The sequence below is a fragment of the Dryas octopetala genome, chromosome 4 (assembly GCF_963921425.1).
Source record: "Dryas octopetala chromosome 4, drDryOcto1.1, whole genome shotgun sequence".
Lineage (NCBI taxonomy): Eukaryota > Viridiplantae > Streptophyta > Magnoliopsida > Rosales > Rosaceae > Dryas > Dryas octopetala.
The window spans coordinates 3,356,926-3,379,197 of NC_141369.1; the positions used below are offsets into that span (position 1 = coordinate 3,356,926).

At 36.8% G+C, this 22,272-nt stretch overlaps 3 protein-coding genes across 3 annotated transcripts; 1 reads left to right on the forward strand and 2 right to left on the reverse strand.

The window, feature by feature from the left end:
- Positions 1-296: 296 nt before the first annotated feature.
- LOC147286218 (uncharacterized) lies at positions 297-1,109 on the reverse strand. The gene has a single exon (XM_086240710.1). The coding sequence runs from the start codon at positions 1,107-1,109 to the stop codon at positions 297-299; it is 813 nt and encodes a 270-aa protein (XP_086096836.1).
- Positions 1,110-6,532: 5,423 nt separating this feature from the next.
- LOC147286219 (uncharacterized) lies at positions 6,533-13,487 on the reverse strand. Its single transcript, XM_086240711.1, has 3 exons — positions 13,354-13,487; positions 13,072-13,209; positions 6,533-8,605 (listed from the first exon to the last, which is right to left on the reverse strand). The coding sequence occupies exon 3, from the start codon at positions 8,579-8,581 to the stop codon at positions 6,533-6,535; it is 2,049 nt and encodes a 682-aa protein (XP_086096837.1). The 5' UTR covers positions 8,582-8,605; positions 13,072-13,209; positions 13,354-13,487.
- Positions 13,488-19,433: 5,946 nt separating this feature from the next.
- Positions 19,434-20,930, forward strand: LOC147286220 (uncharacterized). Its single transcript, XM_086240712.1, has one exon. The coding sequence runs from the start codon at positions 19,434-19,436 to the stop codon at positions 20,928-20,930; it is 1,497 nt and encodes a 498-aa protein (XP_086096838.1).
- The last annotated feature ends 1,342 nt before the right edge of the window (positions 20,931-22,272 follow it).

The window sequence follows — 22,272 nt, forward strand, 5'->3', positions numbered from 1 at the left end:
ATATTTGTTACGTCATTTCACTCATACGAGCTCTAGTGAGTTTACCGGGTTGTTTGTCTGAATGACCCGGTGTACCATGGATATGGTGCAGTGTGGTTGTTGTTTTGCAGGTTAAGCAGGCTGAGGAGGCAGTGGGGAGAAGACGAGGCAGTGGGACCCACTCTAATTTGTTTAAACATTTTTATACAGAGGTTTTACATAAATATTTTATGTGAAAGAAATGTATTTATTTATATTTATGTGCATGGTTCAAAAGAAAGAGAAAACAGGTTTAAATGTTTGGTGTTTCAGTGTGTTTATGGGCCCGAGGTTCGGGGCGTTACAAAATCGTACATGAGCCCTATTTCAACATCTACTGCCTCCAAGTACTTGAGAGCGTCCTTTATATTATTTAGCACCAACTCAAGGGCGGTCACATCTTCTATAGAGGCGCAATAATTTTCAATATGAGGCTTATATACATCAACAATCTGATTGGCCCACACAAATACTTCGGCATCGGGATAAGACGACAATAACAAGTTTGACAACACTTCCGCATCAGGAGAGGCCGATCTTTTAAGTACCACTTCTTTTATGATATTGGCAAATGGCACTGCTGGTTGAGTATCACATGCGCACTTGAGAACCCATGTTCTCTCTCCGTACTTGATAATTCCAGCCACGAACACCGGCAAAGCTAGATATGAGAACCAAGAAGAACTAATACTCCAGGACATAAGAAAGACATAAATTGCCACAGTGAGTTGAACAAACAGTCCAAGAAAGTGTCTCAACCATAACTGATTATCATCCACTGAGTAGGCAGTTATGGTATCTGGCCCACCAAGGTGTAACAAAAGAAAGGGCGCCCATATTCCCCCCATATCAATATTGTTGTTTTTGGCATCAGCATCAACATCAGAAAGCTTGCCAAGGGCAACGGTTGCCACCCAATCAGCTACTAAGTAGGCTAACCAAACAGTGATTTGGATCCAAAATTTGGAGATGTACTTTCTACGGTTGCCCAACATGAAAAGAATGGTTTGTATGCTCAGACTAAATACAATCAGCATGCGAACATCCCACACATCCCATAGGCTCCTCACCAATGGTGGAATTGGATCCATCTCTCACCACCTTCCTGATCTTCTCTGTAAGTTCATATAAAAACTACCAACACTACAAGAAAAAAGGGTTTGGGAGAGGAACGGAATTCGTCGCCCAAAGTAGAGTTTCGTCGCCCAAACGTTTGGGCGACGAAATTGGTTCGTCGAGCAATTGGACGCCCAAGATGCGTCGCCCAAGAGTTTGGGCGACGAATCCATAAATTTCGTCGCCCAAAGACACCTGGGGGCGACGAAATTTGTTTGTCTCCCAACACATAAAATTCGTCGCCCAAAGAATGTTTAGGCGACGGACAAATTTCGTCGCCCAAAGAGGGTTTGGGCGACGAACACCCTTATTCGTCGCCCAAAGCATGGGCGACGAAATTATCCGTCGCCTAAACAAGATTTGGGAGAGGAATAACTAATTTCCTCGCTGGAACGTTCTTTGGGCGACGGAATTTTCGTCGCCCAAACCATGTTTAGGCGACGAAAAATTCCGTCGCCCAAACATGCTTTGGGCGAGGAATAGATTTATTCGTCGCCCAAACACCCTTTGGGCGACGGAAAATTTCGTCGCTCAAACATGTTTTTTTTTTAAAAAAATTATTTGTTTTATTTAAATTATATATTTAAATTTAATATTTAAAAAAAAATTCTTTATTCAAAAACTATATAAAACAAAATTCATAAATTTATATATCAAAATATCCATACAAAGTAGTAATTAACCCTAATATATATAGTCAATCTATTCTAAACTAGTAGCATCATCATCATTCATATCTGACGGAGGTTGATGAGAAGATGGTGGTGGGACAAACCCAGGTATCGCCTTGGTCAATGCAGCATACAACGCCTCCTTCTCCGCTCTCTCAGCTCGTAAGTCCTCCTGCAACTTCTTCACTTGAGCGGACAACCCTGCGACGACTGCAGATGGCTGAGACGAAGATGAAGACGAAGACGAGGATCGAACATCACGAATCCGCCCATATCCCATGCCGCGTATTTCCTTACCGGGCCTAACACCCAGTGAGTCTATCATAATACGAAGTCCGACATCGGGATCGGGTACTGGAATCGACTCCAACGGAGTACCCGGAGGGTGCTGCTCGGCCAAGCTCTCCAAATATATTCTCGAGTTGGCCACCATCTCATCCTTCAAAATGTTATATATACAAGTAACCAATTAGAAAAATAAATATAAAAAATTGTGAAAAAAATTAAAATATAAAAAACTAACATGTTTTGCCTTGGCCGCATCACAACCGGGATGAACATAGATATCTCCGAAAGTATCTATCTCCGGGAATTGCGACCCACGCTGAAAAAGAAAATAATTTTGTCAAAGACCCAACCAATATTAAAGAATATATATGTATTAAATTAAATAATGACGTACCTGACGTCGCGACTCCACTCGATATGAGATGGGCGTCGGACCACTATGATGGTTAAACGGCTTCCCTTTTCGGTTTCTGGCGTTGGCGACCGACTTCTTCTGTTAAATATTAAGCAAATTATAAATATGTTAGTGTATGTATACAATAATAGAATAACAAAACAATAATCGATTTTTTAAAGTCTTAAGATGATAAAACGTACCAAAAACGACGGACTCATGAAATGATCGCACAAAAAACGCCACTGGTTAGACCGCTCTACCAACTCCATAGGGGGGTTCGCCAATGCCTCAACTGCCGACGAAAATCCCTTGAAATGCACGTGTAGTTCGTGCTTCCACTGCCTGTAGGACTTGATGAGTAAATCTGTCATGTACGTGACAGTGAGGGGATCATCCATCTGAATGTCAAAGTTAACCTGAAAAAAATATTAGATTGTTATGAATGATCAAATTTATCATTTTGAATTAATTATTGAGCTATATACTCACTGAGATGGAGCGGATCACTTTGTGTTGAATCTCTGCCGGCAATTTTTTCCAAGTGGTTGCAACCATGGCGCACTCGGCACGAATAATAGCCCCCACATCATGCGAGAACAAACTGTCAACGTTAGGATCTAACGGTCGTCGGCCGTTTTGCACACACATGACTGGAATCCGCGCCCCAGTACTGCGCACGATCCGAGAGGACTTCAACCCACTACATGGTCCCCTCGTCGCAGTGGATGACGTGGCAGTAGATGAAGCGGAAGCGGAAGCGGTGACCTGACTAGAGCGGTGAGATCGACGGGCCCTCCGTGGCATAGAGGGGCTCCCAGTACTCGAGGATGGCTGAACTACATCATTGGGAGCTGACTCCATCGCCTTTCACCTTATAACTAAATTATATATATTTCTCAAACTAATTAATCTACATTTTGTAATTAAACTAAATTTTATATTTAAAAACTAACAAACTAACTAATCCACATCACATGAACCGCTAACCACAACACATAATTGTGCACTCCCAAACTGTCCATGGGTAATTTGGACAATTCAAGAATCATATTGGAGCGCAGTCACGCCCAGCGCCCATGCGCGCGTCCAATAGACTCTCGAACGGGTCTAAGGTGAATTTAAATTTAGTGTACAAAGTTATCCACTGATAACTTCGCACGACTAGTTAAATGTACAAAGTTATCGATTGATAACTTCGCACAAGCGCTTCGTGCCACATGACCTCACCCAGTACTCGAGGAGTGCTGGACTACGTCATCGGAAATTTGCAATTACAACTAAACTAAATGTAACATACAAACTAAATTATAATTAATCTAACAATATACATATAAGCATACAAACAAACTATTAAATTTTAGCATATAAAAACATACAAATTAATTAATCAATTTTATAATTAATTTTAACATACAAACTAATTCACTCAAAAATTTAATACAATTATATATGAAACATTAAATACTAAATCATACAAAAACTTAACTAAAAGATAGATTAAACACATACCTCACTAAAAATGCAATTATCCTTCACAACAAATGCAATACTATCATTCCTTCACCAAAAAAATAAATCATTGTCAAATATGAGCCAACATCAATCTAAATTCAGATTTCACAACCAAACCACTAAATTAAAAAAAACCCACAACATTAACTAATTACCACTAAAATCAGAAATTTCACAATCAATTTATGCAAAATCCACAACAAGTACAAAATCCACAATATTATAAAACATAAAAAACAGAAAATACCATAAAAAACAGAAAATACCAAAAAAAAAAACAGAAAATACCAAAAAAAAAAACAGAAAATACCATAAAATACCATAAATTCAAAAAAAAAAAAAAAAAAAAAAAACAAATACCTTGAGCTGGTTTCGGCTTCGAGGGGGGGGGGGGGGTGTTTTGGGTGAGTGGTTTCGGCTGGGGGGGGGGATGGGTTTCGGTGGGGGTGGGTTATCGGGGGAGGGTGAGTTTCGGGTGGGGGGTGGGTTTCGGCGGGGGTGGGTATTCGGGTGGGGGGTGGGTTTCGGCGGGGGTGGGTATTCGGGTGGGGGGTGGGTTTCGGCGGGGGTGGGTATTCGGGGGGGTGGGTTTCGGCGGGGGTGTGTATTTTCGGGGGTGGGTGGGTTGCCGAAGGGGGGGGGGGTTTTGGGTTACGGGGAAGGAGGGAGGAGGAGGAGGAGGCGAAGGGAGGAGGAGGAGGGAGGAGGAGGAGGAGGAGGAGGAGGAGGGAGTGAGAGCTGAGGGAAGGAGGAGGGTGCGGCGCTGCGAGGGTGAGGTGAGTGAGTGAGCTGACTGAAGTGAACCCAGAGATTGGTATAAATTTAAAGACTTTGGGCGACGAACATAAATTCGTCGCCCAAGTATATTAAAGCGACGAACATGAATTCGTCGCCCAAAGTCACTTTGGGCGACGAACATGTTAATTCGTCGCCTAAAGTCACTTTGGGCGACGAATTCATGTTCGTCGCTCAAAGTTGTTGACTTTAGGGCTCCGTTTTATCTCGCCATAATTTCAGACTTTGGGCGACGCACTGTTCGTCGCCTAAAGCTACATTTCGTCGCCCAAAGTTGAATTTTTTTATGAACCATGATCGTTCATACGTTCGAGCTCCAATACCAAACTTCTAGATCTTCAATTGACCTAATATTTTAGAAGAATGATCTTTGAGTGACAAACTAATAATGAACGGTTCAGATCGTTAAAAACACAATCGACATATAAGGTTCTACATATAAATCAGTGGTTTTTGCATTTGAAGAATAAAATTATATCAACTTTTTCGTTAAAACCTTGTAGCTTCAATAATTGTGAAGACCACAACGTGATTATCACAATCAGAGCCATTCTTCATATATGTTCATACTCAAAGATCAACCCTGGAAAAAATCGGCTCAATCGGAGTTCATCTACCCGTTCGATTATTATTATAAGAATCAAGATCGTTCATACATCCTAAATGCTAAACCTAACTTCTACATCTCCAATTGAGTTAATTTTTTGCATGGATGATCTTTGAGTGAGGCACTAAGGAATGATCGGTTCGGATCGTTAAAAACACAATACAAAAGTGATCTTCTACATACAAATACACTTGAAGAGTATAATTATATTAACTTTTGGGTAGAAATTTTGGTGATTCAACAATTTGTGAAGACTACAATATGATTTCAACGATCGGAACCGTTCATTCTATTCATTTATACTGGAAGATCATCCCTGCAAAAAATCGGCTAAATCGGAATTCATCTCATACTTCGATTCGTATTACAAAATTTACAATCGTTCATAAGTTCAACCACCGTTACCTAACTTCTACATCTCCGATTGAGCTAATTTTTTGCATGGATGATCCTTAAGTGAGGCACTAAGGAATGATCGGTTCGGATCGTTAAAAACACAATACAAAAGTGATCTTCTACATACAAATAGACAATGAGAGATGAAACCATTGAATATCGATTTAAACGATCGAGATTATTGATCACAAAGAGCCATGATCGACAATTGGCGCTGGATTAAGTGTATATATAATGCCAAACTAAGCAACATAAATATAATAACTCAATCAGATAGAAGTCTTGTTAGGTTTCATTATTTAGACTTTTTTTTTTTTTTTTTTTTTTTTTTTTTCATTCTGCTTCTTCTTCCCACCCACAGCTTCTGCGATCTAGTTTTATTTTTACAATTTAGTTCACATAATATATCAAATTCCCTTCAACCTATGTAGCACACAGAAATTTTGGCATGAACCTGGTTCACTAATTGGACCATGCCAATCTGCTTTTAGGGGACACAAAAACAACATTTTGCCTACATGACAAGATGTGAATGATGTGCATGGTCCATGTGTCAAAACTTCTCATATAGCACAAGCAATTTGTTGTAGATAGAAATTAATAAACCAACCAGCAAAGCCAAAAGACTGAATAAATTGATACATAACTAAAAGTCTCCTGCTGCAAATGTAACTGACTGATTATATAAAAAAAAAAATACATATCTCCTTTTGCCATAAACTATTTCAAGATCTATTGACTTAGAGATTCCATCATTTCCTTCAAGAACTTAGAAATATAGTAATCCCATTTGTCAAATTCTCTTTTATAATCCGAAACTTGCAAATATGTTTTAGTCCCCTCTGCTTTTCCTGATTTCACACTCTGTGTTAGAAAGAGCCAGACCCATGTGAGAAGCTCACCCCCTTGTCCAAGTCTTCGAGCATGGTTATTTTTTGTGCTCTCCTTTGCGGCATGGCATATAATCTCCATCCACACGCAACTCAATATTCCCCATTTACCATTTTCCTTCTCCAGAAGTCTTTTGATAAGCACATGTGCCTTACCTATTAATATATTGTTTGGAGTTTTTATTTGTTCTAACTTTACGTAAGCATCCTCCAAAGATGCCGTTTTTGTTTCTTCGAAGAATGCTTTGAGAGCTGTGACAGCATCTCTAAACGTAACATCATCTTTTTTAATGGGTAGTATAAAAGGACACATAACAAGTAGATACACCATGTAATCCGACACAAGTTCGCAAACTTTGCGTGTTTCTTTAAATTGGTCCTCGTCTGTCGAGGATGAGGTATTTGGGGCCCCAGTAGTACTTTGTGAATCTTGATGATGACGATGATGATGACAGCAGACTTGCGTGGCAATGTGCCATATAATAATTTTCTCATCAAAATCCAACCTTGTGAATGCTTTTTTATCCGATTTTTTGGTGAAATCCCAGCTGTCACTTAAAATAAATTTAGCAATATTTTCTTTCAAATAGTCAGGGACTTCTTCACAAGTCTCATGCCTGTACTTATCGAGCTTCTCCTCAATCCGAAACAACCTGATGATTCTTCTGCTCAACTTCATGGGCTTCTTGTCCTTGTCCTTGTCCTTGTCTTTGAGGGAGAAACGAAGGAGATTGAATTGTCCCATTACATTAGACCACCTTTTTCTCTGCTGCTTGTGCTTTGAAAATAACCAGGGGAATTTTTTGAACAATTGAGGCGCCAATTGATGATATTTTGGGTACTGCTTGATTAGCCAAAGCATTGTCCAGTCGGAGGAAAGTATTTGAATAATTCCATACATTTCTAGAACAAAAGCTCCAACCAATAGTGCCCACGTGATGGCGATATCAACCTTAATCTTCTTGATGTGCTCACCTGCTTCCATGAAAGTAGTACTAGTCATGATGATCATCAAGTAGGAGAATCCCACAAACACAGACACCGTACAAGAGAAGCTGATGGAGCGAAGAATGCAGCCTAGTTTGGTATAAGTAATGGCTGCCTTTGTGTAGAGCAAATCGTACATGAGCCCCATTTCAACATCTATTGCCTTCCAGTACTTGAGACCGTCCTTTATATTATTTAGCACCAACTCAAGGGCGGTCACATCTTCTACATAATTTTCAATATGAGGCTTATATACATCAACAATCTGATTGGCCCACACAAATACTTCGGCATCGGGATAAGACGACAATAACAAGTTTGACAACACTTCCGCATCAGGAGAGGCCGATCTTTTAAGTACCACTTCTTTTATGATATTGGCAAATGGCACTGCTGGTTGAGTATCACATGCGTACTTGAGAACCCATGTTCTCTCTCCGTACTTGATAATTCCAGCCACGAACACCGGCAAAGCTAGATATGAGAACCAAGAAGAACTAATACTCCAGGACATAAGAAAGACATAAATTGCCACAGTGAGTTGAACAAACAGTCCAAGAAAGTGTCTCAACCATAACTGATTATCATCCACTGAGTAGGCAGTTATGGTATCTGGCCCACCAAGGTGTAACAAAAGAAAGGGCGCCCATATTCCCCCCATAACAATATTGTTGTTTTTGGCATCAGCATCAACATCAGAAAGCTTGCCAAGGGCAACGGTTGCCACCCAATCGGCTACTAAGTAGGCTAACCAAACAGTGATTTGGATCCAAAATTTGGAGATGTACTTTCTACGGTTGCCCAACATGAAAAGAATGGTTTGTATGCTCAGACTAAATACAATCAGCATGCGAACATCCCACACATCCCATAGGCTCCTCACCAATGGTGGAATTGGATCCATCTCTCACCACCTTCTTGATCTTCTCTGTAAGTTCATATAAAAACTACCAATAAATTATAGAATTTCAATTTTTCAAAATATTTATATAGGAGACGAGCCCTTTGAGATTTGTGATAAACTACGGAGCTTCAAATCATCATTACACAGTTGACCCTCTATTAATTAAATTTTTTTTTTTGAGGAACCAACTTACTTCCATGGTGAATAATTAATAACTATATTACTTAATGATTAATTGCTTTTTGCAAAAGTTCCCGTCATAGTATTAATTATTAGAAAGCGAAAAAAAACGAAAAAAGAAGCAGATGCTTATGTGTATATATATATTGTATAAAAATTATTAGCAACATTAAGTTTTTAATTTCAAAAAAATTAGGAGCTTTTATATAATTTAAATTAGATATAAGATATATATTTTTAGAAAAAAGTTTATCAACCTTGCAAATCTGTAGGCATGTTTTGTTAAAAAAAAAATAAAAATTTCATTGATAAAAATTCATTAATTTTCATTCACTGATAATTTTTTAGTTCTACCAATATTATTAATTATTGGAGAGTTGACAGTTATACATTGTTCTCACTATAGCACAGTGATAAATAGTGTTCGTAATGTAATAAGAAGATGTGTGTGTATTTAATAATTAATAGCTATAATTAATTACTTCCTTGTTTAACCAATCAAATTTAAGAGAAATCGTGATCAATGCTCCCTAAGTTTAGTACGATACAAGCATTCATTTACATAGATAACTTTAGTGATATCAAATTTATTTAAAAAAACTTATGAAAATAAATTTTACTACTAAGAGCATCTCTAGTAGTGACTCAAATCTTGACTAAAATTTAAATTTGAGTCAAAATAATCAAAAATCCTCTCCAGTAGTGACTCAAATCTATCTCAAATTGGAAAAACTCAAACTTGAACCCAAATTGGGAAAATACTGTTCACCGACTCAAATCTGAGTCCAGGCATAAATTACACAATTAGCTAGTGCATATATAAGGAATCCCAATAGGCATCCCTTTATAAGTTTTGGGTTTTGGTCATGGGCGAGAGATATGTGGGTTATGGGCCAACTTTGTGGAACAGTATATGTTATGGGTCAGGTTATCGGGTCATGTCATTGGTTAAGGCGCGTTTTCTTGTTTTTTTTTTTTTTCCATAAAATTCAGGGTTTTTGCTGCTGCTACTTGATTGTGTTCTTTGTTGTCGCCGTCCATTCTGCTGCCGTCTGTAATTTATTTCTACCTACCGATTTTCTTTCAATTCTTATTTTATGCTTTGAAGCTATGTATGACTTATCGGCCTAAATTACCGGCCTAAATTACGCTTGAGAAACTTGATCAGTTCAATTATGTTGAGTGGGCACAAAGTTCTTATTTATATATCATCTGACCGTGGACTATGGAGTTATGTTACTGGTGATAATATTGATCCTGTTGAGGACTATCGTAACAGGTTGGCTGATGAATTCTATGACCAAAGAGGTTCGTTGTTGATTAAGAGTGGAGCAATGACTGCTAGGGATTTTTGGGAGATTCCTAATGTTTTTTATTATATTGCTCAAGAAGACTTTGGTTCTTCTCTTCTCACCTGTGATTGGAGGTTCGGTGACACGACGTCCACTACTACCCTTGGTTGGACTGGTATCCCTTGTGATTTTAACTGTGTTTGTCAGGTGGGAATAGGTCCAAGAATATATGTTTATTCAAATCTTGCTGAGCATAAGATCACTATATTCTACTGAGTCTTTTTAAGAGTCTTCTATTCAAGGGGAGACTACATGTGAAGAGAAGACTTATGATGATTTCAAATTACCTGATGTTGTTCCGACTACATGTGAAGGTTTTAATGATTTTGATGATTTTTGACTAAATATATTGTTTAAATTTGCGGATAGTCCTCATGAGGATGTTGGCGAGTTCTTTGATAAATATGAAGATTTAAGTCCTTTGAATTTAGTGCTTACTCCTACGTTTGATGGCCCGCATGAAGTTTTTGAGGTTCATCATGATTTTGTGGGAACTAGAAAAATTCTTTAACAATGATATTAGCAAACTTGGAGTTGAATGGATGTGAAAATCATTCATCCGTGTTGTCAAAGAAAATCCTATGTTTCGAATTTTCAAGGTACAAATATTTCGATCTCTTGAAATTTGTGCATATGATAATATTGATTTTATTGGGGTGAATTCTTTCCTCTTTAAATCTGCCGAAAGGCTAACACCAAGGTTATGGTTTATGAAGTCACTCATCGCCGGAGAGTGATAACAGTTATTAAAAGGTGCATATTAAGCTGAATGAAGGAGAATCGTCTCTGAGGGCAACTAAAACTGTGTACGGAGCGTATCTGAGGGATCGATCCCATAACAACTAAGAAAAAAAAGCTTGATTTGGATGGGCTTGTGGTCATTGGCGAGAATGACTCAAAGACCATGCAGACACGTGTTATTCTTGCTAAAAACTTCAAGCGGCCTACTGTTTCTCGTTTATGTTCTCTTTTGGATAATTACAACCCAATGATGGGTGAAAAGAAGTTGTCACTTCTAAGGAGAGGCAAGAGCAAGTTGCATTCATAGAATAAATCAACTACATTTATAGAAGAAATCGGCAGAACTGCTCCCATTAAATATCTTCACAAGTATCTCTCATGCAAGGGTGTTTTATCTGAGAACAATCAAGATTTTAAAAGAACATTGAACATTATCTGGTTAGATCTTTATGGCCGTGGTCGAACATCGATCTACTTCCTCCTCTCTTTTGAACACGTTGTTGGAGAAATTAACTCGTTTGGTATCCTTCTCAAATTTTTTTTTTCAAAAATTAAGAATTTATTTTTTAAATGTGAGTTTTCAAAATCAATTTTTAAAATTTGAAAACTTGTTTGATATGAAATTTGAAAACAATTTTTAAATTTTAAAAATGATGGCAGCTAATTAAGGAAGATGGAAGTGTAAAAAAAAAAAAAATGAGAAAAACGATATTTTATCATTTTTAAAAAGAGGCATGTTTTTAATTTTTTCTAAAATACTGTTTTTGAAAATGGTCTACCAAACATGTTTTCTTGACTAAAACTTGTTTTTTTGTTTTTGAAAAAAAAATACTTTTTAAATAGAATACCAAACAGGCTTCTCAGTTCTCACTCTCTCTCATCTTCTCTAAGTTCTCTCAACTCTCACTGACCCAGTGACCTGCACCTCTCTCTCTCTCTCTCTCTCAAACTCTCCTCTGTTTCAGACTTTCAGTCATCACATCCTCCAAATTAGACTCAGGTATGTTTAATTTCAACTTTATTTCACTTTTCTTTAGTTTAATTTCCACTTGCAAACAATGAATTTAGGGTTTTGTCATTTTAGGGTTTTCAATATTAATTTGGGGATTTTGATGTTGGCAGTTCAATTTGGGGAATTTGACTCAAAATCAGGCACTTGGTGATTAGCTAGCCGCATGACGAATTGGATATTGATATTGAATCATTGATTGTATTCCTTTTTGTCTTCTTGTTCTAAAAGACTGGATAATGGATATTGAATTATTTATATTGATTGCCTGAACATAATTAGCTAGCTGCATGGTGAATTGGGGATGAATCTGATGATTTTTTTTGTTTTGGTGATGATATTTGGCTGTTATAAACTTATATTTAAAGGTTTAAAATTTTAAATTTTAAATTGTTTGTGGAAAAAAAAAAAAAGAGTCGGATGCCATTCATTACCGACCCACCAATCAACCGACAAAGTCGGATGACACCCATTACCCGACCCATAATAGTCGGATTGGTAATGGTTTTGAGAATTGGCTAAAGTCGGGTGGTCGGGTGGTCGGGTGGGTTGGTTGTTTGGCCGATAATGGCCCGACCCGACCCATTCCCAGCCCTAATTGATACAAGTGATGGGTCTTCTACTAGTTTTTTTGGTGCTGATGAAGGTCTCATCGTATTTGATATGCTAAAGTTGATAGATATTTTGTCAACATGAGTTTGGAGATTGTAATAAACATTACTCCTTTTGTGAAGAATGAAGATCAATTAGTTGATCTACTTACCAAGACGGTTTCCAATTACAGAGTTCTACAACTCATTTGGCAAGTTGGACAGATGAAGTGTTTATGTACCAACTTGAGGGAGAGTGTTGGCGTGAGTTTCAAGTTTTATTTTCCCTTATTATTTTCCTGGTCCTAGTCTAATTAGGATAATTTTGTGTACTTTACTTATATTTGTAGTTGTTTTAATTAGTTTTCTTGTCTAAGTAGAATTCCTTATGGACATAATATTGTACCCTTATAAATGCCTCCTAAGGGAGATGAATAGAATAATGCTGAATTCTTTTACCTAAAGGCTGAATTTTTACATCAAGCTTATACAATTTTCTAATAATCAGGAAAACTAAGTTGATGACAGGGTGTTTGCAACATCAAATTAACCATTAAACCAAATTAAGAAAAAGACTAAAGCACAAAATGAAGATAAGGAAGGAAGATAGAGAAAAACCTGATGATGGGAACCAATCCGTGCAAAAGACTAATGAGAGTACTAATTTTCCTGTTGATATGATACTTGTCACTTCTCAGCCGTGAATATATGCTAGAGTCAACGTACGTATAGTGTCTTCACCACAAGGTCCACAACCTACAAGAAGCAGCAACCTTTGTTAATTTTGTAGTTTGACTGTTTAACGTCTAAACTATGCTCCCCTTACAATATAAGAAATATTAAACCAAAGGAAAAGACTAAAGCACAAAGTGAAGATAAGGAAGAAAGATAGAGAAAAACCTGATGATGGGTTGGGTAACTTGGGTGGACTCGAAACTGGAAGCCTGAATTACACGAACCAAGCTGTGCAAAAGAATAAAGAGGGCCTGCTAATTTCCTGTTGAATGTTGATGGAGTGGATAACTTGATATGGTACTTCTCACTTCTCAACCACGAATGCTAAAGAGATGAATAATAAAAAAAGTCTATACCTATATACTAAAACTGAACAACGGTGTTAATGTAGCTTAGGAACGGTGTTTATGTATTTGGGATAATGCTTGGCTTGTTGAATGCTTGACGTGTATGAATAATAAAGTAATAAAGAAAAAGAAAAATAAAATAAAGAAGAAGAAAAACAAAAAGAAGGAAAACAAAAAGAAAAAGATAACCCTTCCATGCATGCATGTATGCCTTTCCTTCCTCTTGTGTTAGAAGTTAGAATGAAGGCAAAAAAAGACAGATGTTAACTATGATGATGCCACATCTCTTGGTAAGGAGGAGCTCCTCCTGAGGAAGACAAGCACTGTCCCAAATTATTTAATTATTACTTTATCACTCATACACCCCTTATAACTTTTTACAATACTCAAAAGTATGCATGTCTGGATTTAAAAATTTCAAGAACACAAAAATTATAGTTTGTAATTTTGAAAATAGATTCTCGGAGTGTAAGACCGTCGATCTATCTACTTAGGTGCGGGTCAATCGACAACAAGAATACAGTGACAATTGTGAGTACAAGAGCGGCTACTTGAGTGTGTTTAGATATGATTTAATATGTTTTAAAATTTAGAATTTAGAGTTTTTCTTTAGAGTTAATTAGAAACATACAATAGTCCCCTGCTATATAGTCTCTATTTATTGCCCTCTCTATCAAATTTTGTTAGCGTCTCCCTATGGTTCTTCAAATACACGACGTAGATATTGAATACTAATATCTAGAATGCATTCGAAGAACATTAGGAGACGATACCAGAAATCTCATGATCGAAACCTTAGAGGGTGTATGTGAAAAGACGATAAACCTCAGGAATTATAAATGTAAATAACTCATAGCATATATATACTATGGTCTTGATTGACAAAGAGCCGAATTAAAGGTGTCAAATTTTTGAGAAAATTTTTTACGGAACAGTTCTATATATTTGTGTCTTTCACTCTTATTAAGTGACAATTCAAGAGATAAGTGAGATAGATATTATGGGTTAGTATCACCAAATCAAATTATGAAATAGTATCGCCAAATCAAATTAATCATGAAATTATGAGTCTGAATTGATGTGATAGTGTTTCAATTATGAATCTGGATTGATGTGATAGTGTTTAGGCTCACTCTGAAAAATATATTGATGAACAAATTTGGTGACTTTAGCATCATCAAAGGAAAAAATTAAAAGATAAAGAAAACGAGAATGAGAATGAAAAAGAAAAAGAAAAAGAAAAAGCAAAAAAATAAAAAAAAAAAGAAGAAGAAAAACAAAAAGAAAAAGATAACCCTTCCATGCATGCATGTATGCCTTTCCTTCCTCTTGTGTTAGAAGTTAGAACCAAGGCAAAAAAATACAGATGTTAACTATGATGATGCCACATCTCTTGGTAAGGAAGGCAAAAAAAGACATATGTTAACTATGATGATGCCACATCTCTTGGTAAGGAGGAGCTCGTCCTGAGGAAGCCAAGCACTGTCCCAAATTATTTAATTATTACTTTATCACTCATACACTCCTTACAACTTTTTACAATACTCAAAGGTATGCATGCATTGATTTAAAAATTTTATGAACACAAAAATTATAGTTTGTAATTTTGAAAATAGATTCTCGGAATGTAAGACCGTCAATCTATCTATTTAGGTGCGGGTCAATCGACAACAAGAATACAGTGATAATTGTGAGTACAAGAGCGGCTACTTGAGTGTGTTTAGATATGATTTAATATGTTTTAAAATTTAGATTTTAGAGTTTTTCTTTAGAGTTAATTAGAAACATACAACAGTCCCCTGCTATATGGTCTCTATTTATTGCCCCCTCTGTCAAATTTTGTTAGCGTCTCCCTATGGTTCTTCAAATACACGACGTAGATATTGAATACTAATATCTAGAATGCATTCGAAGAACATTAGGAGACGATACCAAAAATCTCATGATTGAAACCTTAGGGGGTGTATGTGAAAAGACGATAAATCTCAGGAAGTATAAATGTAAATAACTCATAGCATATATATACTATGGTCTTGATTGACAAAGAGCCGAATTCAAGGTGTCAAATTTTTGAGAAAATTTTTTACGGAACAGTTCTATATATTTATGTGTCTTTCACTCTTATTAAGTGACAATTCAAGAGATAAGTGAGATAGATATTATGGGTTAGTATCACCAAATCAAAATATGAAATAGTATCGCCAAATCAAATTAATCATGAAATTATGAGTCTGGATTGATGTGATAGTGTTTCAATTATGAATCTGGATTGAAGTGATAGTGTTTAGTCTCACTCTGAAAAATATATTGATGAACAAATTTGGTGACTTTAGCATCATCAAAGGAAAAAATTAAAAGATAAAGAAAACGAGAATGAGAATGAAAAAGAAAAAGAAAAAGAAAAAGAAAAAGAAAAAGAAAAAGCAAAAAAAAAAAAAAAAAAGAAGAAGAAAACAAAAAGAAAAAGATAACCCTTCCATGCATGCATGTATGCCTTTCCTTCCTCTTGTGTTAGAAGTTAGAACCAAGGCAAAAAAATACAGATGTTAACTATGATGATGCCACATCTCTTGGTAAGGAAGGCAAAAAAAGACATATGTTAACTATGATGATGCCACATCTCTTGGTAAGGAGGAGCTCGTCTTGAGGAAGCCAAGCACTGTCCCAAATTATTTAATTATTACTTTATCACTCATACACTCCTTATAACTTTTTACAATACTCAAAGGTATGCATGCATTGATTTAAAAATTTTATGAACACAAAAATTATAGTTTGTAATTTTGAAAATAGATTCTCGGAGTGTAAGACCGTCGATCTATCTATTTAGGTGTGGGTCAATCGACAACAAGAATACAGTGACAATTGTGAGTACAAGAGCGGCTACTTGAGTGTGTTTAGATATGATTTAGTATGTTTTAAAATTTAGAGTTCAGAGTGTTTTTTAGAGTTAATTAGAAATAGGTCCAATTTTGGAGGGTCATTCAGACTAAAACTATATAGGGATTTAGATTTGTTTAAGGCTAAGGTCCAAAAAATGGACTTTTTAAAAATTTTAACTCATATTATCTCTTAAAATTAAGATAATTAATTAATATGAATTAATTTTAAAAATTATGAAAGATAATATCGGTTAGGACTTTTTTAATTTTACATTTTTTAATTAAAACATTCAAGATTATCTAGTTTTTATGTTTTATAATTTAAAATAATAAAAGATAATATCCGTTTAAATTTATAAAAATATAAAAATAAAAAAATGCATTAACCCACAAAATCGAAAATAATCAAACAAGTAAGAAAAAAAGTATATATAAGTACATTTCAATTGGACCAATACCTAGGTTTATATATATAAGTACATTCCAATTGTACTAATACATGGATTGTCGAACGCTCGGTTTCCACCGCCAATCGCTCGGCCATGTTGGTTCATTTCCCGAGTTTTGAGGGTAAATCTCCATCTTTTCACCTCATTTCCTCCTAGGGTATAAAATGGGCTTAGTGGAGACGTTCACTACAAGAAACATCAAATTTAGCAACAAACCGATTTCGTCGTTAAAAATTGCTGTTTCATCGCGAAAAATGTTTGGTGACCGAAATATTTCGTGGCCCTTGATAATTGGCCAAGAAAGAAGGATTTCGTTGTGGATTACTTTCTGAGACGAACTTATATTTTGTCACCGAATACCATTATTTCATCGCCAATGTGCCAATAAAAATTGCGCGAGATTTGAATTTTGGCGCCAAAGTTGGTCGCCTATTGAAAAAATTTCGTCACCAATTTTCTTGGATATGGCGCGAACTACACATATTTGGCAGCAAGTTTTGTCGCCAATTATATTTATTTCGTTGCAAAATTTTGACGCCAATTATGTTCATTTTGTCGCAAAATGATGAATTTGTCAAAGGCGAGGACAGCTAATTTTGTCGCCAATTCATTTATTTTATATTTTTATTATTTATTTCTTACTTTTTTTGTATTTAATTACTATTCTTTATTTTTTGGATTTATTTTTGACAGAACCACCCCTGGGTTCCACCTTGAAACTCAGAAAGGGTCCTGTGGGGTCCAAAATTAAAGAAAATCCTACCAAAAATTTGGCAGAACCTCCCCTGAAAATGGACTAACCCAAAATTTTCAAAACCTGTAAAAGCACTTCTAAAAACTTCAACCACCTCTACCACAACCAAAAGGATCTCAAACCCAACAATTACAAAGAAAACCATCTTAAAATTTAAATGTGGTTATCAGAGCCACTATTCTATTACAAGGGACTTTTACATAGTTAAATTGGCGCCTACAAGGTCCGAGTAAGGAAATGGACGTAAATGCCTCGACGTGATTGACTCGACCTCCACCAAAGCTACTACTTGGGGGTAAAATTTAGACAAAAATGTGAGATAACTCAGTGAGTGGACAGATTTATGGAAACGAAAACAAAGGTAAACTTCCTATTTCAAAAAATCCTTCAAAACCACGTTTAGCTCTAAGACCTCACGTCACTCTTTGAAATCCCCCAATTTTAAAATTAATTCGCAAAACCTTTGAAAACAAATGGATGTAATATCAATAAGTAAATAATTAATATAAATCAAATCGAGTATGCTCAACATGTCATGAAATTTAAATAAATCACAATTGTACAAAACTTTAGTAAAATTTAAGTAAATCCATAAAAACTTAGTAATAAAAACTCACACTGAATCAGATACCCAAGTGGAGAGGGGAAACTGTCATACGAGCTCAAGAGTCTCAAGGTACTCGCAGAGCCAGAATAACTGTCATACATGTGCAGAGCCTTTGCACTGTCATACACATGCAGAGCTCATAACTGTCATACGTGCATGCAGAGGGAATAACTGAGACCACTGTCATACACTGCCGAGTAAACTCTAGGTGAGTGCAGAGCCGGTCTGAGACCATTGTCAAACACTGCCGAGAAGTTTTGAGGCAAGTACAGAGCCGGTCTAATAAAGAGGAGGGAACTGACAATATGGTTTAAAACCTTTCTCCATAACAAAATCATATATGCAATCTAATATCAAAACCTTTCATTTTCCTTTCCAAAACCTTCCTTAACAAAACCAAGCTCATAAAGATACGTGTTTGCTTAAATCATGCTCATAAATTATCCTCTCTTTTCTTGTAAAGAAATCCTTAAGATAAGTAAATATGGTATAACTCATTTTAAATCCTCAAGAGATTAATATTTAACTCTTTTCAAAACCTCTCATGAAACCTTCACATAAAAATCATACATGCAACCATGAGTTGAAATCCCAAATCATTAACTCAAAATAAAAGATTTTGGCTAAATCTTCTCGAAATTTTGGCGAATACCTATTAAAATTTTCATACCTCTAAAAAAGGAAATTTTATTCCTTGGTTAAGACTTATATTTAAATTATGGATGATAAGTATCTCTAATTATGGTTAAATCATGTATCCAATTTAATTAATATTTATCATCCATTTCATGGCGCACCATCACTTCACCGTAAATAACACTCTACGTGAACTACCTATATTGTCCATCATTTCACGGTAATTAACACTCCAACCTTTAATTTATTTTTCTCATTCAACGTGGAATTGTCACCACACCAACACCCCTCCAAAGTGGGGAAAAAGAAAAGGGCCTCACCTCATTACGAGAGATGCCATTGGGCTTGTTCAATGGAGAACTCTCTAGGGGAAAAGTATTCATTACACTCCATGCAGTGTGCCCGACAAAGAATGGCTGGCAAATGTTACCAAAAAACAAAAAGAAATGTAATGGGTCCCACATGTTTTCTGGAAATGTGGTAGCCATTAATTGGAATCCTTGAGATTTTTCTTTCGTTCAATTCAACTAGATGAGACGTTAGACATCTTGCAGAGGGGGCGAGAAAACTATGGGATTGCCGAGGTTTGTGGTGATCAAATCAAACTTTAACAACAAATACTTGCGCTTCATAAAGGAAGATGTTTTGAGCCTGCAGTTCGGGATTACAGATCCCGTACATGGGCTTCTCCAATTCTCCGGAGACGAGGTTTTGAGCCCGTACGCAAAGCACGAAGTGCAGACGGCAAAGTGTGGGAAGGGACTGGTGAACATAAGATGCTGTTACAACAACAAGTACTGGAGAAGGTGGTCGGACCACCAGTATTGGATTTGTGCCGCAGCTGACGAACCAGAGGAAGACAGATCCAAATGGTCATGTACGTTGTTCGAGCCTGTCTACCTCTGGCACGTCCGATTTCGCCACGTCCAGCTCAACCGCTATGGAAGCTTATGCGAATTAGGCAAAGACAATCCGTTCGATTCCTGCTTATACGGGGGAACAAGATCGCCCGCTCACGACAATGTAGATGTCTGCACAATCATCAATTGGGAATCGCTGTTGATATTGCCCAAACACGTGGCGTTCAAGGGCAATAATGGCAACTACCTCAGCGCTCGTTCGATCGAGGGACACCCATATCTTCAGTTTGCATCCAGTACTACTCCCAATATTGGAGATCCAACTGTGGGGAACCAGGTCTTCATCACTGGCAATGGAAGCGTCCGCATAAAGTCTGATCACTTGGGCAAATTCTGGCGGCGGTGCAGCAGCCCAGAAGGCACTAATTGGATCTGGTCTGACTCGGATGTTGAAGACACCACCACCACCTCCGACGACACCTTGTTTTGGCCAATAAAAGTTAGCAACCATGTGGTCGCTCTCCGCAACTTGGGTAACAACAATTTCTGCAGCAGACTCACCCAAGGCAACAAGACAAGCTGTCTCAATGCCGCCGTCCCCACCATTTCCAGGAAGGCATATCTTCAGGTGGAAGAGCTTGTTTCGTCAAGGAACGTCTATGATGTCAATTATCACATCGAGGAAGCCAGGATCTACGACCAGATCAGCGAGTTCACCCTTGCCAGCGGATATGCCGTTAACAAGACCCAAAAACCCAAAACTGTAGAAGTGAAGCTCGCATATACGGAGAAAAAGAAGATGACTTGGAATGCCAGCATTAATTCATTGAAGTACTCGGGCATCAAAACCAACATCGAAACCGACGTTCCACTCATCGAAGACAACTGCGCAGAAGAAAAGATCAAAATTTCGACCAAGTTCACCGGAGAATACCAGTGGGGACATACTCACGAATCCACATATTTAGTGGAGTATCCGCAGATTCCGCACAAGGTTAATGTGCCCCCAAGGTCTAAGGTGAAGGTCAGTCTCGTAGCAAAAAAGGCTTCATGCGACATTCCCTTCTCCTATTCTCAGTGCGACACTCTTAAGTACTCTAACGGCCAGCAGATAACCTACACCATGGAAGATGGCCTTTACACTTGCACCAATTACTTCCACTTGGCATGCCACCCAGAAGAAAATCCCCCAGAAGAAAATCCGTGATCGATTTGAACTGCAATCCAATAATACTAGTGTTCATTATCTACTATGTCTATACGGTGCGGTAATAAAATTGTGTTTGCCTTTGATTTTGGGAAATACATTCCAATAATATGCTATTTAAGTTTTTACTAGAAATGGAGCCCGCGCGATGCCCCCCCGGGTTCCAAAATGTTATAAAATGTTTAGAAGATTTATAAAATGTTTATTTAAGGCCTAATAAACTTTAGTGAAAGGATAATACTTTTTTACATACACATGGAAATCTAAATATGGTTATCTAAATATGGTTGGAAGCATTGACATGATTGTTTGTTTACCAAGTTTAATTTACAAAAGCTGCATTACCAAAAACTTTACAGTAATCAGAAGATTTGCAGTATTCAACTGCTCATTGTTCAAAAAGGTTATGGATGGGTGTGGTTGGAGGCAGCTTAATTGGCTTTGGGGGTCTCTTCTTGAGTGTTGCTCCGCTGTTCATCTATTTTTGTATCTTGTGCATGGGTATTCTTTTCTTCATTGCTTTGTTGGACAGGTGGCTGTTGCTCTTGTTGGCTGTCGGCCTTCTGCAAGGGGTTTTGTTTGTGCTTCGCTGCAAATTTTAGAAACATGATTTGTTAGTGTATAAGGAGCATGAGAAATGGTAGGAATTCATAAGAATAATATTACATGGTTTATAAAAAACTCATTTATCTTTTAAACTTGAGGGAAAAATGTGAAATTTCTTTTGAGGAAATTACTTGAATAAGGTTCAAAATTGATTTATCTATTATGAAAACCAAGCTAGTCTTTATGCTCCAGAAACAAAGAAAATATTAAAAAAAAAGTCTTTATTTATTGATTTCAGCTGCAGTTCTTTCATTTAGACAACTTCTTACAACAGAACTAATTGCTACATGCTCTGTATCATAACATGCAGTGAAAACTAAAAAGCAAAAGCAAAGGCAGAGTTGATGCTTCATTACTAAGGATCTGAATCATCACAGCTATAATTCTTAATTAACATGAAATTCATAAGAAACCTCATTTAAATCTAGTCCCGAGTTCAAAAGACCATCCTTATACACAAACAAATTAACAAAAACCATTCATATGTATATTGTAATTATATCTCTAAATTGAAAAAAACTAAATATAACATGTTTAAAATGTATTTAATACAAACTGACCTGTTGCCTAACAGGACACAAAGCAGTAATCAAACAGCTTAAAGGTAGTCGATCAAACACCTCGAAGATGACCGTTGCAAAACCAGAAGAACATCACCTACAATGCATACATTTTTTTGTTAGGAGTGCAAAGTTGGTTATTCCAATGGAGAACACATTTGGAAAAGACACCATTA